This window comes from Chinchilla lanigera, unplaced genomic scaffold (assembly GCF_000276665.1).
Source record: "Chinchilla lanigera isolate Chin_1 unplaced genomic scaffold, ChiLan1.0 scaffold00171, whole genome shotgun sequence".
Taxonomy (NCBI): Eukaryota; Metazoa; Chordata; class Mammalia; order Rodentia; family Chinchillidae; genus Chinchilla; species Chinchilla lanigera.
Window position 1 is genome coordinate 1,250,555 of NW_004955572.1, and position 17,066 is coordinate 1,267,620.

General features: G+C 39.7%; 1 protein-coding gene across 1 annotated transcript; it reads left to right on the forward strand.

The window, feature by feature from the left end:
* The first annotated feature begins 3,734 nt into the window (after positions 1–3,734).
* On the forward strand, positions 3,735–8,007 carry C1galt1c1 (C1GALT1-specific chaperone 1). The gene is made up of 3 exons (XM_005413651.2): positions 3,735–3,970; positions 4,761–4,845; positions 6,527–8,007. The coding sequence occupies exon 3, from the start codon at positions 6,532–6,534 to the stop codon at positions 7,486–7,488; it is 957 nt and encodes a 318-aa protein (XP_005413708.1). The 5' UTR covers positions 3,735–3,970; positions 4,761–4,845; positions 6,527–6,531; the 3' UTR covers positions 7,489–8,007.
* The last annotated feature ends 9,059 nt before the right edge of the window (positions 8,008–17,066 follow it).

A 17,066-nucleotide genomic window follows, 5' to 3' on the forward strand; every position in this document is an offset into this window, starting at 1 on the left:
TTCTGAGTGCTGGGATTACAAGCATGTGCCACCTCACCTGGCCTAAAAGGTATTTTTAATAATAGCTTTTCTTCTTTTTCTCCCTCTAATTTCAAAAATCCCCTTATTTGTTATTCATAAAATTTAAAAATAATAAATGTATGTTAGAACCAGTGAAACATTGTAATACAAGGATGTATTAAGATAAAGCTGGCCACTGTATTCACTCTTCCATGGTGGCCGCCCTTTTGCTGTAGGATGTATTTCTTTTCCTACTTTTATTTGGCCCAAACTCGCTCTGTAGAGCCTGTTTCTTTTCCTACCTTTAATAAAACTTTGCTACACTTAAAAAACAAAGAGAAAGCTAATTACCCCCACTTCAACCTCCTGATATAACCAAAATTAAGAGCCTGCTGAGTACCCTTACACAATTCTCCTTGCCCATACCAACATATCAAACATGTGCACACATATATAACATATTTTTTTTACCAAAATGCCATTTATGTTTATTCTACAGTGTTTTTGCTTAATTGTATATGTATATATAATTCATATATATTTATATATATAACAGTACACACATATATTTAACAAAACACAATTAAATTTTTTTTCATCCTTTTAATGTTGTTTGCTGAAACGAGACCCCAAAAACTAGCATGATGCTCCAGGTGTGGTGGTGCACACCTATAATCCCAGCACTTGGGATGCTGAGGCCAGAGGATTGCTATGAGTTCAAGGCCAGCCTGGGCTATCTAGTGAGTTCAAGGACAGCTTCAACTGCATAGCAAGACTGTGTCTCAAAAAAAAAAAAAAAAGAGGGGGGTGGGCTGGGGATATAGCTCAGTGGCATAAGCACCTGCCTGGCAAGTGCAAGTTCCTGAGTTTGATCTCCAGTACCAAAAAAAAAAAAAAAAAAAAAAGCAGCTAGCATGCTAGTGCATGCCTGTAATCTCAGCACTCAGGCTAAGGCAGGAGGATTGCTTCAAGTTTGAGGCCAGCCTGGGGTACATAGTGAGTTCAAGGACAGCCTGTCTCAAAAAGAAAGAGGAGCGAGGAAAAGCGAGAGGGGAGATGTGATCAAAACTCAGTGAACAGTGTTACTGGGTGCCATCCAAGGAAAATGCAGGCTCCTAAAAACATTACAGTGTGTCCTACTCCACCTTATTCACCAGATCTGGCACCCTGTGAATTCTGTTCCTTCCCCAAAGTCAAAATGACCATGAAATGTAAAAGGTAAGTTTTTAATCAATTCAGGACATTGTGGCAGCCATTACAGAACAACTAAAGACACACCAAAAAATGCATTCACCATATTTTTCAATCACACTGTATTATTATTTATAATGATTTGTTTAATGTCTTTCTTCCCCAATAACTAAAAAGGTCTCTGAAGGTGGAGGGCATGTTTTTTGCACCATTATACTTCTAGAATTTAGGGTAGTGCTCTTGGGATAGTAATTGCCTATAATCCATTTGTTTATTGTTTCAGTGCTCCCAGAAACTGTCATTGTACTTAAACTTGATCACTGTCAATATTCAAATGCATGTGTTTTAAAGAATTCTGGCCTAATCCGAAATGAATACACACTTCTCAGATGAAGAAGTACAAACAGCAAATAAATAGATGAAAAAATGTTTGACATCATTGGTCATTCAAGAGATGCAAATTAAAACAACACTGAGATTCCATCTCACTCCAGAAAGAATGGCTACCATCAAAAAATCAACCAATAACAAATGCTGGCGGGGCTATGGGGACAAAGGAACCCTTCTTCACTGTTGGTGGGAGTGTAGACTGGTGCAACCACTGTGGAAATCACTGTGGAGATTCCTCAAAAAACTAAAACTAGGGGCTGGGGATTTAGCTCAGCGGCAAAAAGCGCCAGCCTGGCAAGCGCAAGGTCGTGAGTTCGGTTCCCGGTACCAGAGAAAAACAAACAAACAAAAAAAAAAACTAAAACTAGAGGTTCCATTTGACCCAGATATTCTTCTTGGAATCTTCCCAAAAGAATTAAAAGCAACATATTACAGTGATATATGCGCACCCATGTTTACAGTGACACAGTTTGTAATGGCCAAGCCTTGGAAACAACCCAAATGCCCATCAACTAGTGGATAGATAAAGATATGGTTTGTTTATACAATGAAGAACTATTCCACCATAAAGAAGGATAAATTCGAGACATTTCTAGGTAAACAGATGCACCTTGAGACCATACTCTTAAGTGAAATAAATCAGAAACACATGTGTAAATACCACATTGTTTCTCTGGTGTGAGAAACCGAAAGTGTAAATTAGGACCAAAATGTATATAAGTATTGTGAAATATGAAGAACATGTTCAAATGGGGAGGAGAACAAGGGAGAGGGGAGGGAGAAAGGTAAGAAGGGAAAAGTAAAAACAAAAGAGAAAAAGGAAAAATGGAAGCAAAGTTTTTGCAAATGAGGAGGGGAGCAGGAGTTGAACAGAGGGTAGGGGAATGGGAAAAAAAAGAAACAAGTTGTAACCTGGACAGGTACAAATTCTCTATGATGAATGGGATCATTATGTGTATCTAGAATGTACCAATAAAATCTGATTGGAGGGCTAGGGAGGTAGATCACCGGTGCAGCGCCTGCCTGAACAGCTGGAAGCCCTGAGTTTGATTCTTGGTTCACCCCGCCCCCAAAACAAAAATCTATTGGAAAAAAAAACAGCTGTATAAACGGAAAAAAAAGAATTTTGGACTATCACCAATTATTTCATCTTACGGTTTTGTTTTGCTTTGTTTTTTTGAGATAGCATCTCTCCGTGTAGTTCATGCTGGCCTTGAACTTGCATCACTGTCCCCCTGCCTCAGACTCCCAAGTGCTGGCATTACACCACGTGCACCACCATACCCCGGTTCAGTCACCAGTTATTTTCATGGAACCGAGGGATCATATATTTTAACTATTTATAAGAACGTGTGCTTTTTAGCAAAAAACTGCCACAAGCAAATTTTAAATGATAGATTACATATTTAGCCAAAAGTTCTGCACTCTTAAATAGGCGACCTGGATTCTAATATTACTTCTGCAGTTATTGTCTATTCTGTGACTTTTCAAATGTTTCTTATCCTTTCTGTGCCTGGCTCCTCCTCTGTAGCTCTAACATCCATTAACTCTAAAAATAACTATCTACTGTGTACTGGAAGGAGTTTAAGCACTAGTGAAACGGTATAACAACAAACTAAATTCTCACTCGACGCTTTAACTTTTGCTAAAGGGGTCCTGTGCACTATCTCACAAACTTTATGAGAGGCACTACTGTGGTATTTTCCAACTTTACAACGGGAAGAAATGAGACACAGGAAGGTTCAGTAAAAATCCCAGGATGTCACAGCCCTTGGTGAAGGCAGGATCAGATTCCAGGCAGCGAGGCTTCAAACCCCATTCCTGCACCACAGGGAATCCTTGCTCTCAAAATCAGTAACTATTTCAGTGACTTGCATTTCGGTCGCAGTCCGAGAGTACTTGGGGAAGCACCCTCTTGTCCACAAACTGGTACAAAGTCGCAGTGGTACAGTACAGAACCCATTGTGAGACCTGTACGAATAGCAAGTTTCCCCACTGGGAAAGCGAAGAAACAAGCGGCGAAAACGACTCCTAAGCACGCACACGCGCTTCCCTGCGTGCCACTGGCTGGCGGCGAGCATGCGGCTCACGTCGGCCTGGCGCGCCTCTCCGAGCTCGCCGGGGGCAGGCGGAGGCCGGGAAAGGGCACGCGGCGCGCGCGATCGCTTCTACGTCGGAGCGGGCGGGGGAGCCCTCCGCCTGAGCCAAGGCTCCTTTGCCCCGCCCGCCTCGCGTCAGCTTCCGGGATCTTCCCACCCTTCGCGAGGCCAGCGAGGGGATACCGCCTGCATCAAGAGCAGCCCACCCGGGAGCGTAAGGGTGGTGCGCGAACGTGGGAGGGAAGCTGTGCGCGGCTACGGTTTCCTGACCCCGGACGTTGTAAACGCGGGTGAGTGTCTGGGCCGGGTCCCCATCCCCAGCACCCGGAGCAGCTGGACCACCGCACATACCGGGGAAGGCGTGGTGCTCCACGCGGGACGCCCCCGCCGGGGCAGGGGAAGGAGTCGTGAGCCGCGAGCTGGGGCCAGTCCCGTGGACCCGCAGTGGGGTCTTGAGGTGCCGACTGTGTGTGTCCCTCTCCCTTCTCTTCGTTGCGCCCTCCTCCCTTTGCCATAATGTGCCTCACCCACCTTCACCTTCTAAGAGGTTGACTGTAAAATCCACTGGGGTGGTGTCTGCCTCGTTTCCCTGTGCATTTTTTCTTTTCCGGGTAGTGTTAAGGTCTCTTGTGCTGTGCACAAAGTATCCCATAATGTGCACCCCCACTGTTTCATTTTTTTGTCTCTGGTGAGAAAAAAAAAAATCTTAGAATAATTTGTGTAAATGATTTTATGCGAAATTTGTACTTTTTCAGGTTTTTTTTTCCTTCCCCGTGCTGGGGACTGAAAGCAGGCCTTTTGCATGCTAGCCAAGCACTCTGTCAATGAGCTGCATTTCCAGCCCTGACTTCTTGAATTTTGATCAATACTTTTGCAGCCAAGAGAAGTATCCTCCGCAAAAAGAATCCCAAACATACATATGCCATAGTCAAGTGAAGAGACGTGTGAATTACATATTGGCCAGAGATGAACACTGCGCATATAAATCCCTTGAACCTTGTACAAGTTCATTTTGGACTGCACCTGACAATTCTGTTATTAAAGTGGGCTTGTTTTATATCCTTTCTCTTTTCCTCTTAGGACTGTGGAAAAACCAACATCCCGCCTCTTTCCCCACTCCCAACTCAGGAATTACATCTGCCAGTCTGTTCCACACCTTGAACTGGTAAAGTCAAAGTCCATTTCCTCCTGTAGCCATATGGACATTGGGAGCAAAATGAAAACTGTGGTCAATAGATCCCAATTTTTATTTATAGAAAACAAGGTTATTGAGCAACTATTTTACTAAACTTTCAAGCACTGTAGAAGCACTGTGTAGATTATTATTCTGTAATGGGAGAACTATGAAACTGCTCTAGTTTCTAATCCACTTCTATCACTGACTAGCTCCGTGTGTGAGTTTGTCAGTTCCTTAACCTCTGTGGCCTGCCATTTCCCTAACTGTAAAGTGAGGGAAAGTACTTTAGTTCCTAAGGCCACTTGAAAGTGGCCTTTAATAGGCAAAGAAAAGATTTAGTTCAGTAGAACTTTTTTTTGGTATGGAGATGAAGAGATAGGAAAATTTCAGCCTTTCATAGAAAAATGTGTAGTGAACAATTTTCAAGCAGTTATATTTAATATAAGCTTTTATTTTAAATTTTAATTGAAATAAAAATGTAGACTTGGCCAGGTGTGGTGGTGCATACCTATAATCCCAGCATGGGAGGTTGAGGCAGGAAGATCGCCAGGTTACAAAGTGAGTTCAAGGCTGCCCTGAACTGCACAGTGAGACCCTGTCTCAAAAAAAAAAACGGTTTAGACTTTTCCCTTTTACTTCATCAAAGAAGAAAATGCCTTTTGAGGAAATAAAAATGATCATTCATGGTCTCCAAATATGCCTGTATCAACTCATTTTTCATCTTTTATTATGGGCTTTCATTACATCAACAGTTGGGGTACTATATTAGAACCACTTAATCTTAGGAACAGAAGTGTACGTATTAACACACATAATACTAATTTCAAGAAACTTGATTTAGATGTACTCGAAACACCTAAACACATTAGCGATCAGTTAAATAAAGCAGTAGGTTGAAAAGAGAAATATCAGTACAGATACCATTAGCGATTTGCCAGTTATGGATGGTTTTATCTGTTCAATTTAACGCCTTGTTATGAAAGTGCATTTGTTGCCAGGCATGGTGGTTCACACCTGTAGTCCCAACACTCAGGAGGCTGAGGCAGGAGGATCCCTGCGAGTTCAAGGCCAGCCTGAACTACAAAGTGACTTCAAGGCCAGCCTAAACTATATAGTGAAACCCTGTCTCAAAAAATACAAAAATACTTTTTTTTTTAATTTTAAAGCACATTTGTTTCCAGCAGTATTTAAATAACATAGTGCAAACTTGTGATACAAAATGCTCTAAAGAGAATGATGGAGGACAACCTCTAACTTTAGTTTCAGGGGCTGGTGCTTTGATTTAGTGCTTGATTAATTACATCCTTGTAGATGAAATGCAAAAAGAGCCTCCTCACAGCAAATTCTACTACACAAAGGAGCTTCTACAGTGTTGCAATTTATACTGGACAGTATCTATTGGAAGACAGAGATTCTCTGCTGGATGTGGTGGCGTATACCTATAATCCTAGCACTTGGGAGCCTGAGGGAGAAAAACTGTCACAAGTTCAAGGCCAGCCTGCACTGCATAGTGAGGCCCTGTCTCCTGTCTTCTGAGAGTGTTTGGTACTATGTGCAGCTAGATTTCAAGCTTGGGAACTTAAAAAAAAATTAAGAGATAACTGTATATAAAGAATACCAAATCAAATTGCTATACTAAGTATTTTAAGAGTCTTTGTTTTCTTTATAGGAGAAATGCTTTCTGAAAGCAGTTCATTTTTGAAGGGTGTGATGCTTGGAGGCATTTTCTATGCTTTGATCGCTATGCTAGGACACATTAAGATTGGTCATGGAAATAGAATGCACCACCATGAGCATCATCATCTTCAAGCTCCTAATAAAGAAGAGATCTTGAAAATTTCAGAGGATGAACGCATGGAGCTTAGTAGGAGCTTTCGTGTATACTGCATCATCCTTGTGAAACCCAAAGATGTGAGTCTTTGGGCTGCAGTGAAAGAGACCTGGACCAAACACTGTGACAAAGCAGAGTTCTTCAGTTCTGAAGATGTTAAAGTGTTTGAGTCAGTTAATATGGAAACAAATGACATGTGGTTAATGATGAGGAAAGCTTATAAATACGCCTTTGATAAGTATAGCGACCAGTACAACTGGTTCTTCCTTGCACGCCCCACTACATTTGCTATTATTGAAAACCTAAAGTATTTTTTGTTAAAAAAGGACCCATCACAACCTTTCTATATAGGCCACACTATAAAATCTGGAGACCTTGAATACGTGAGTGTGGAAGGAGGAATTGTCTTAAGTGTAGAATCAATGAAAAGACTTAACAGCCTTCTGAATATCCCTGAAAAATGTCCTGAGCAGGGAGGAATGATTTGGAAGATATCTGAAGATAAGCAGCTGGCTGTCTGCCTGAAATATGCTGGAGTGTTTGCAGAAAATGCAGAGGATGCTGAAGGAAAAGATGTATTTAATACCAAGTCCGTGGGGCTTTTTATTAAAGAGGCAATGAGCAGTCACCCCAACCAGGTAGTAGAAGGATGCTGTTCTGATATGGCTGTTACTTTTAATGGACTGACTCCTAACCAGATGCATGTGATGATGTATGGGGTGTACCGTCTTAGGGCATTTGGACATACTTTCAGTGATGCATTGATCTTCTTACCTCCAAATGGTTCTGACAATGACTGAGAAGTGGGAAAAGGGTATATATGTCATCACCATGTAAAACATGTGTTATAATTATTTATAGTAATTACTACACATCCAACACAGAGGTATATTTCTTTTTCTTTTCTAATCTGGTGGCACTGGTATAATCATGCATTAAAGTTTATTAGTGTATTTTATAAATGAGGTATTTTTTCTTTAAAACATACAAGAATGTGTTGGAAATAAATGTTTTAAATATAATTTGCAAGTAAAGCATATATTTATAAATATGTGATAAATTCTAAATTATGAACATTAAAAAATATGGCATGCAGTTTTGTAGATTGATCAAAACATTTAACAGGTACTTTTAGCTTTTTAATGTATACAAATGAATCTCAAGCTGTGAAATTTTTATCAAAGTAAAACTTCAGCTCTGTGTTTATGTACATTTATATTCTAAGCCACCCCAAGTGTCAGTGGATTTGTTTTCTCAAAATATACAGCTGCTGGCCGTGGTGGTGCATGCCTGTAATCCCAGCAGTCAGGAGGCTGAGGCAGGAGGGTCACCATAAGTTTAAGGTCCACCTGAACTATATAGTGAGTTCAAGGCCACCCTGAACATAGCAAGACCCTGTCTCAGAACAAAGAAACAGAAAAAAAAAAAAAAAAGACACAATGAAGCAACTAAAGTATTCCTAACCAGTGTTAAAGAAAGTTGAATTCTATTCCTGAGAGAAAAAGTGAAATTTACAAAGGTTAAATACTTCTCCTGCAATCTAAGTTAGTGGCATTCCTCAGCATACACAATTTTTGTGCAACTCTGTACCCCAGTATGCAGGTAGTGAAATTGGACTGGTGACTATAAAGAATGTAATGTCATTTAATTCTGTTGTTTCAGAATTTAATTCCAAACTGCAACTTGAATAAAAATGTATCAGCTGAGATTTATTTATTCCTGCTGTGGAAATCTTTGAAGAATTTGTTTTGGCTGTCTGGCAGTTTAATTTACCTGAGTCTTTTGTTTCATTGAGATGAAGTCTCACCATGCAGTCCCTACTGGCCTTGAACTCATTGTGCCGCCCAGGCTGGCCTAGAACTTACAGAGATCCTCCTGCCTCAGCCTCCTGAGTACTGGGATTATAAGCATGTGACAGTACGTTCGGCTTGTCTTTTTTAAATCGTTCAAATTCTGAGATTTTTCCCATGTTTTTGGTTTGGAAACTAACCTTGCTGTCCAAGCTGTATTGCCATACCATTTGCCTAATTCCAGTGGTTACCAGAATCTTTACCCAGAAGTAGATAAATTGCTTCTGCACTCAGGTGTGGAATTCTTGGAGCTGACTTGTCGTATAATCTGGCTAGCAGGTGCTGTATTGAGTTAGATGATGAAGCCCCTTAGGGTATGAGACCATGTCATTTTAGATATACTGTGTGTAACTGCCTCATGATGCTAATGGTCTCCCACAGCTTTGGCAAACCAGAAAGTTTCCTCAGGCAGGCCTGGGAATTATTGATCCTCAGAGTAGTGTCAGATCCTTTAATTTCTCTGATCTTCACTGGGATTTTGGTTAAAATGAAATGTTACTAATTGTAAAGAATAAAATCTCTTTATCAAGCACCCTAATATGTGGTCTCAGGTGCAGTTATTGCTGACCGATTCATGTTCAGTGTAGTACAGTGATAAACAGTATCTCTTTGAGTATGACACACTGCCCTCAACACCAAAATATTTATATTTTACTGTTGTGTCAACTTGCCCCAAACACTAACATGGCCATTTAAAATGATTCTTTTCATTGTATTTTTGAGGTATAATTTTTTGTACTGGGAATCGAACTCTGGACCTTGCATTTTTTTTGTCTTTTTGAGACAGGGTCTCACTATGCAGTTCAGGCTGACCTTGAGCTCACTTTGTAGCCCAGGCTGGTCTCGAACTCATAGTGATCCTCCTACCTCAGCCTCCCGGGTGCTGGGATTACAGGAGTGTGCCACCACGCCTGGCTTCATTGTATTTTTATACATAAGTGTTGTTATAAAATGTCTCAACTAATATGCTATTTGTATGTATATCTAGTAAGGTAGATAAAATCTCAATTGGTAATAAAGAAAATATTACTACTGTGGTCATAGTCAACAGTTAATCTCCATATATGCCAGTTAGCTTAATGTAGAAAAAAATACATTTAGTAGCCAAACACTAACCCTAATTCTACTCTTGGGGAAATATAGAGTGAATGGAAATCTATTGGAAGGAAATCATGAATGTGATTATAATTTACATATGGCTAATGGCTACCATAGTGGACATTGGTGTAAGCAACCCAGAAGTGTGAGGTGACACCTCCCAACCCCTCACCGAGATGTCAATGAGAGAAAACTTGAGATTGTTCTACATTATGTATATTTTTTCTGGTAGTCCTGAATGCAGCCCAAGACCATCTTGCATGAGTTCAGTTGTGGAGAATTCTTTCTCAAAATTAAAGCATTAGGCTGGGCATGGTGGTACATGCCAACATTAGATCTAGAGCAAAATATGTATTCAGTTCCTTGGCTTTCTTTTTTGGTCTTTTTGAGGCAAGGTCTCTCTATGCAGTTCAGGCTGGCCTTGAGCTCACCTTGCAGCCCAGGCTGGCCTCGAACTCACAAGGATCCTCCTGCCTCAGCCTCCTGAGTGCTGGGATTACAGGCGCGCACCACCACACCAGGCAAATTTGACATTGTGGGGGTTTTTTTTGTAGTTGTTTTTTTTTGTTTGTTTTTGTTTTTTTTTTTTTTTTTTTGTTTGTTTTTTTTTGGTTTTTTTTTTTTTTTTTTTTTTTTTTTGGTACCAGGAATCAAATTCAGGAGCTTGTGCTTGCCAGGCAGGCACTTGTGCCGCTGAGCTATATCCCTGGCCCTTGGCTTTTTTTGTTTTGACGTTAAAACGTTTCTATGTATCAAAACAGACTTATGTATAATGCCCAGATTTTTCTATTATGCATTTAAACTCATCTATTGGGTTTTCTTAAAGCAGGGCATACCTATATTAAAGTTGCTAAAAGCAGAGTTTAGTGATGATCCATCACTAATTTCCCTCTTGTTGGGAACAGTGCTTCTTTTGTACAGGCTAAACTGAGTGCTTTAAATGCATACCTGAGTGGTTATGTAAAGAGCATGTATTTACAGAGTATATGTTAGTATTAACTTTCTTTTGGCATACAAAGAATTTAAATATTTTTCAACCCTCTCCTCAAGAGTTCTCTACACTTTAACTTAAAAATAATCACACTCAAAAAAAAAAAAATCACACTCAATGCCAACATCGTCAAAGATAAAATGTGATAGAACATTTAAAGAATAATGGAAAAACAACTTATTTGAAAACTATGAAATGATGAAGTATTTATCTGGGGTCTATGATCATTTTTTAAATCCACCTTTGTTAGTGTGGAGTCTAATTTTCTTTGTATGAGCTCAATACTAGGCCTAGTGCTTTGTGGAAAGCAAAACGAATCAAACTCAGGATTTTTTACAGGGAGTCAAATAATCCAAGTTTTGTAAGCTTTGCAGAACAATAAGCCAAACCACAGTTTATTAAATACAGTAGTCCTTTTGTATAAAAATTTCTGGATTTGATAAATGCTATTTTTTAAACCACGTAATTTCCCCTTTGGTAGTTTTCACAGATTCCAAGCAAGACTAGCCACACTAGTTATGCCATTGCTTTGGTAATGTGACAAAAGCTCTGGCAGGAAGAGTGGGGCTCAGGCGGCACATACCAACAATCCCAGCTGAGGCAGGAGGGTAACAAGTTCAAGCCCAGCCTAGGCTACAGTGAGGAGACCCTGTCTCAAAAAAAAAAAAGAAAAAGAATGGGACTTAAAATTCTTTACACATGGTTTGACCAAGTGAGTGTCTGGTAGGAGACATTCATCTAGGTACCCAAAGTACTGAATAAATGGAAATGTTCTCATAAAACATTAGAGCAAAAAACTGTCTCTGGCTTCCTGAAAGACTTAAATATGGGCACTGAGAATTCCCTCACAGACACCTTGTATTTCCTACTCTAAAGCACTTAGCTCGGGAAGGAAGCTTTAAGGAATATTACCTTTGCTCTAAACTAGTGCTGTCCACATGGTAGACATGTGAGCTACTTGTATAATTTTAAATTTTCTAGTAGCCACATTAAAAAAGTAAAAATAAGGCCAGAGCACAGCACGTGCCTGGCAAGCATGAGGCCCTGAGTTCAATTCCTGGTACCAATAAAGGGAAAAAAGCAGCCAAAACAAAAATAAAGTAAAAAGAGATGAAATTACATTTAGTAATATATTTTATTTAACCCAGTATATCTAAATATTATTCCAACATGCAGGCGACAGGAAAATGTAACGTTTTCAGTGGCTTTGAGCTCCAGCATGTATTTTACAGTTACAGCACATCTCATTCAAACCAGTAACATTGCCAGTGCTTGGCAGCCGCATACCGAGTACTAGTGGTTACCGTAGTGTGCATCAAGGGTCTAACCAACTGCACACATGTGAGGCTCCCCAAGGTTAGAGGGGATAGGAGAAAAAGATTTTCTAAAAATTATGTTTATTTTTCTGGTTTTCTTGAATGCAGTGGAAACTGAAACCTGACTTTTAGCAGGCCATCTTGCATGAGTTCAATCATTGGATCTTTCTTCTCAAAATAGTGTATTTGGAGCAAAATCTCTTACCTTTTCCCCTTAAATTCTTTTTTTTTTTTCTAATTTTTCAAGACAGGGTCTTGCTGTATAGCCCAGGCTGGCCTCGAACTCACAGCAGTCCTCCCGTCTCAGCCTCCTGAGTGCTGGGATTACAGGTGTGTACCATGATACCCAGCTTCCCCTTAAATTCTAACAAAACTACTGTCATTAATTTTAATATTCACTAATACTCGCTGGGCATGGTGGCACACACCTGTAAGCCAAGCACTCAGGAGGCAGAGGCAGGAGGACTGCTACAAGTTCAAAGCCAGGCTGGGCTACATAGTGAGTTCAAGGCCAGCCTGAACTGCAGAAGGAGACCCTGTCTTGATGTGCTCCCAGCCCACGTATTCACTCCTTTCCCCCAAAATGCCTTCAGATGAACTGCCAGTCCTGCCATTGCACTTCACTACCACAAGTCGTAACTAGCTCTTCCCCGTTTCTTTTTCTAAAGATCCAGCAAAGGCTTATAAATGGTCACAAATCACCTGGCTTGAAGATGATTAATAGGAAAAGTTTAGATCTCAGGACTGAGTCAACCTCTAAAAATTCTCCCAATGTACCCTGCTGTTAAAGAGGAAAACACAGAACCATTTCCTCAGCTGTACAAGTGAGACACTGTGTGAGCATCTCGGGTATCTCATTCAAATCCTGCCCACATTTTCCTACTGTGGTACGAAAGCTCGCCAATTTACATCTCTCCCATAAACCATGGACGGTGGTTCACTGTGGGCTGAGGTTAATATTTTATTAAATACACAGGAAGAGTTTTCTGCAGAACACAGGTTTAAATTCCAACTCTGCCATTTATTCCCCACCGTATATATCTTCAGGTGAGTTACATAACCTCACTAAGTCTTTGTTTCCTCATTTGTAAAATAAGAATTGTAGTTTGTCTCATGAAATCCATAAAGGTTAAGTAAGATACGTCACTAAAGCTTGTTACACATAGTAAGCACTTGGAGGATGTTATTTCCCTTTCCTTCTTACTCACCCAAACAAGTTTAACTAGCACTCTCAACAGTTCAATATAAATTGGTCCTGTATATTCAGTATTAAAATATTGATGTGAGTAACAGCTGGTATTGAATATTTGAATTTCCCGGGTAACTCACTAGTTTTAAGGTAACGTCTATATATTTAATATGTGTCAGGTGATAAAAGTTTTTCCTGAAACAGCTTTTTTATAAATATTCTTACAGAGAAATTCATAAATTACTTTTAAGAACATTAGCTTAGATCACTTCCCTTGACAGCAAATTAGGTATGACTGGGACCCAGCTCCCCAAACTGATAATGGATCCTATCTCCCCACACTTGATCCAGATTTCTCTCCTAATGTTGACAAAAACACCTCGGCAGTGAAACTCCTGCTTCCCAGTGAATGCGTCCAGACTTCAGGTGCTTGAGAGAATTATGCTTGACAACACTCAGGGGCTGATGAGGTCATACACCTCTCAGAACTTTCTGCATTCAAAAGCAAGAAAGCAAAACTACTTTGTGGACTCCTTTCCAGGAACTTTATAAAATACAGAATTTTAACCTAGTCAAACACAACAAATAAGCTCAGTTTAAGCATCCAAGTTTGTGATAACATTTCAGCCCCCATTTTTAAAACAACAAAGCAATGCCAGTGAAAAATATTTTCCAGTCATGGGCTGTTTGAAACCTATTTAGGAGATAGCTATTCCACTAAAATGAGGCTGTTTTTACTGTGTATTCAAATATATTTCAAGTTGAACTTTCTTAAATGTTTACACAAAAAAAATTATAAAAAGAATTTAAGTCATACAAGAGCATACTTTTTCCTAATGCTAGATAACTCAGCTCTCCTAAAAAAGCTGTTCAGAGCCTACAGGACAAAAAGGAATGTCTTCATTCTGACCAATCCAGTGCAGCTGTGTAAAAAGTGAATTTTGGCTTTAAAAATGAATTTTACATGGAGCAGCCTCTGAACTGACAGAAACAGTACTCAGCCTGAATGGCATAAAATCAGATCGGGAGAAACTAAACATCTGTTAAAGTATCAGTTCTCAGAAACAGAAACTTAGCACCTATGGCCAGGGAAGCAAGACTAGAAGTACCTGGTGCTTTAAATATCTGCCTTGGCCTCAGAGTGTGCCAGACATAGTGGCACATACCTGTAATCCCAGCACTTGAGAGGCTGAGGCAGGAAGATCACTACAAATTTGAAGCCATCTGGGCTACACAATGAGCTCAAGGGCAGCCTGAACTACACCGTGAAACCTGGTCTCAACAAACAAACAAAAAAACTGCCTCAGGGATGGAGCTTATGGTAGAGCACTTCCCTAGCATGGGAAAGGCCCTGGGTTCCATCCCCAGCACGGCAAAGTAACAAAAAGTTGCCTCAAATTTAACCTCATCCAATGACTATTAGATTGTGTCAAACCAACATGCAGTTTCATCATAAAACTTCTTACTGGTTTGCAAGATTCCACGTCTCAGGACCTCACCGTGCTTCAGCACTAGGACAACCCAGACTTTGGAGACAAGGAAAGTGCCCCCTTTTAAAACAGAAGTTGCCAAGAATAAAAATGGGTTGCCCAGCTCAGAAGACTCCCCGGTCTGGCTTCCCAGGAGACAAAAAGGGAATTGAATTTGTTTTCAGGGCATATGTTTGGAGATACATACTTTCTAAAGCAAGCGCTTACTTAGAACCAGTGACTTATCGCTGAAAACCATGTCCTTTGTTTACATGTTTATGAGTATCAGAATTACTTATTTTACATGGGGGATTAAATAGAAGCTAATATCACTGACAAGCTCTATCATTAAAAATTAAAATAAGGAAAAAAATTTTTATTATCTTTCAAATCAAGGTACTTTTTTCTGTTGAGTTCTGAGCACTCACAAGAAAGTGAAGAGAATTTCTTATGCCTTTGAAGTCTGTATTCACATATTGGATAAGATTAAAGTATTTCAAAGTTGATAAACAAGAACAATAAAAATTGTGATATGGAAATTATGCTTTCTACTTTTACAATGAGATTTTAAGAATGTTGCAGTGATTTAATTAATTTGACCTTTTGCTGTTTTTGCTCAAAAGATAACTCAATTTAGTTTATACTAAGAAGTCTGCCATTTTTATTTATTTATTTTTTTTTTGTTTTTGGTTTTTGGTTTTTCTCCGGTACCGGGAAGCGAACTCACGACCTTGCGCGTGCGAGGCAGGCGCTTTTGCCGCTGAGCTAAATCCCCAGCCCTGCCATATTTTTTGTTTTTGTTTTTTGGTACCAGGAATCAAACTCAGGACCTTGCACTTGCTAGGCAAGCGTTTGTGCCACTGAGCTATATCTCCAGCCCCTAGTCTGCCATATTTTGCAAATTACACCCTGTTGAATTAGTTCTCCACATAAGACTGATGCCTGGCCAGGTGTGGTGGTGCACGCTGTAATCCCAGCACTCTGGGAGGCTGAGGCAAGAGGATCATTGTGAGTTGGAGGCCAGCCTGGGCTACATAGTGAGTTCAAGGCCAGCCTTAACTGCATAGTGAGACCCTGTCTCAAAAAGACCAAAAAAAAAATCCATTCTCAGGAGCAAACTCTCAAACATAACCTTGGATAAACAATTGATTTTATAATGTAGCTCAATTTTCAACTACTTCTCAAAGTTAAACATCTTTTCCTTCCTTCCGCTAATACAGCTCTTTTTAGTCATTTGAAACAAGAATTTGAAGTCATTTGAAACATTTGAAGCAAGAATTTATGTATTTGCTGTATTTCAAAAAACACACTAGTTGTCAAAACAATCCACTTAATCAGAATTGGATAGTAAAGCCGAGGGTGATGGCACATGCCTGTAATCCCAGTACTTGGGAGGCTGAGGCAGGAGGATCTTTGCAAGTTCAAAACTGGCCTGGGTTACAAAGCAAGCTCAAGGCCAGCCTGAACTGCATAGTGAGACCCTGTCTCAAAAAGACAAAAAAAAAAAAATTGTATATTAATAGTGAGGCAAGGGGCTGGGGATTTAGCTCAGCAGCAAAGCGCCTGCCTGGCAAGCGCAACATTGTGAGTTCGGTTGCCGGTACCGGAGAAAAACCAAAAAACAAAAAATAGTGAGGCACAGCCATTGTCTGTATCAATTAGGATGTTAAACAGAAATTACTTCACTAATTCATCTTTTATATCCTAAAGTATCTAATGATAAAACTTAGAATTCTTTAATTTTTACTCTAAGAGGCAAATATTAATAGCATCTTCTAATTTTTCCTCTCCATAACCTTTTTCTTAATAAACATACTATTAGAAGAAAATCCAGTGAATCATCTTCCGTATTTCTTTTTTTTCCCCCTTAATTCTTTCTATGCATAAATTATATTCTCTGAAAGGTTACCCTCATAGAGAAGCTTGCTTTATAATCTCAACACTGACTTAAAAACTGGTCGTCACTTTGTTTATTCACTCCTGATCGGCTGGTATTGTGGTCCTTCATTAGTACGCACTTTAGGGTATGTTGATATTAAGAATAAAATATTTTAATAAAATGTTAAAACAAATTGATATTACAGTTGGTGCTATCTACTCAGTATTTTGCCTACCATACAAAGTATAATAACAGCATACATACAAAAAAAACCCACATAGAAAGTATGATACATTTACATACATCAGTCTCCATGTTGACAAGTATTATTTCTTTACAAAATTCTGGTGAAAGATTGATACTGAATGCAATTATACTTAGTTTAATTTTTACTTCCTTAATAGGATTAATTACATTTTATTTTGTCTTTTTGAGACAGGGTCTCGCTATGCAGTTCAAGCTGGCCTTGAGCTGACTTTGTAGCCCAGGCTGGTCTCGAACTCGCAACAATCCTCCTGCCTCAGACTCCCAAGTGCTGGGATTACAAGCATGTGCCACCACGCCCAGCCTAATTACATATTTTTTT

Excerpts from the sequence above, each read along its gene's own strand:
- C1galt1c1 (XM_005413651.2), top strand. The coding sequence starts at position 6,532 with ATGCTTTCTGAAAGCAGTTCATTTTTGAAGGGTGTGATGCTTGGAGGC.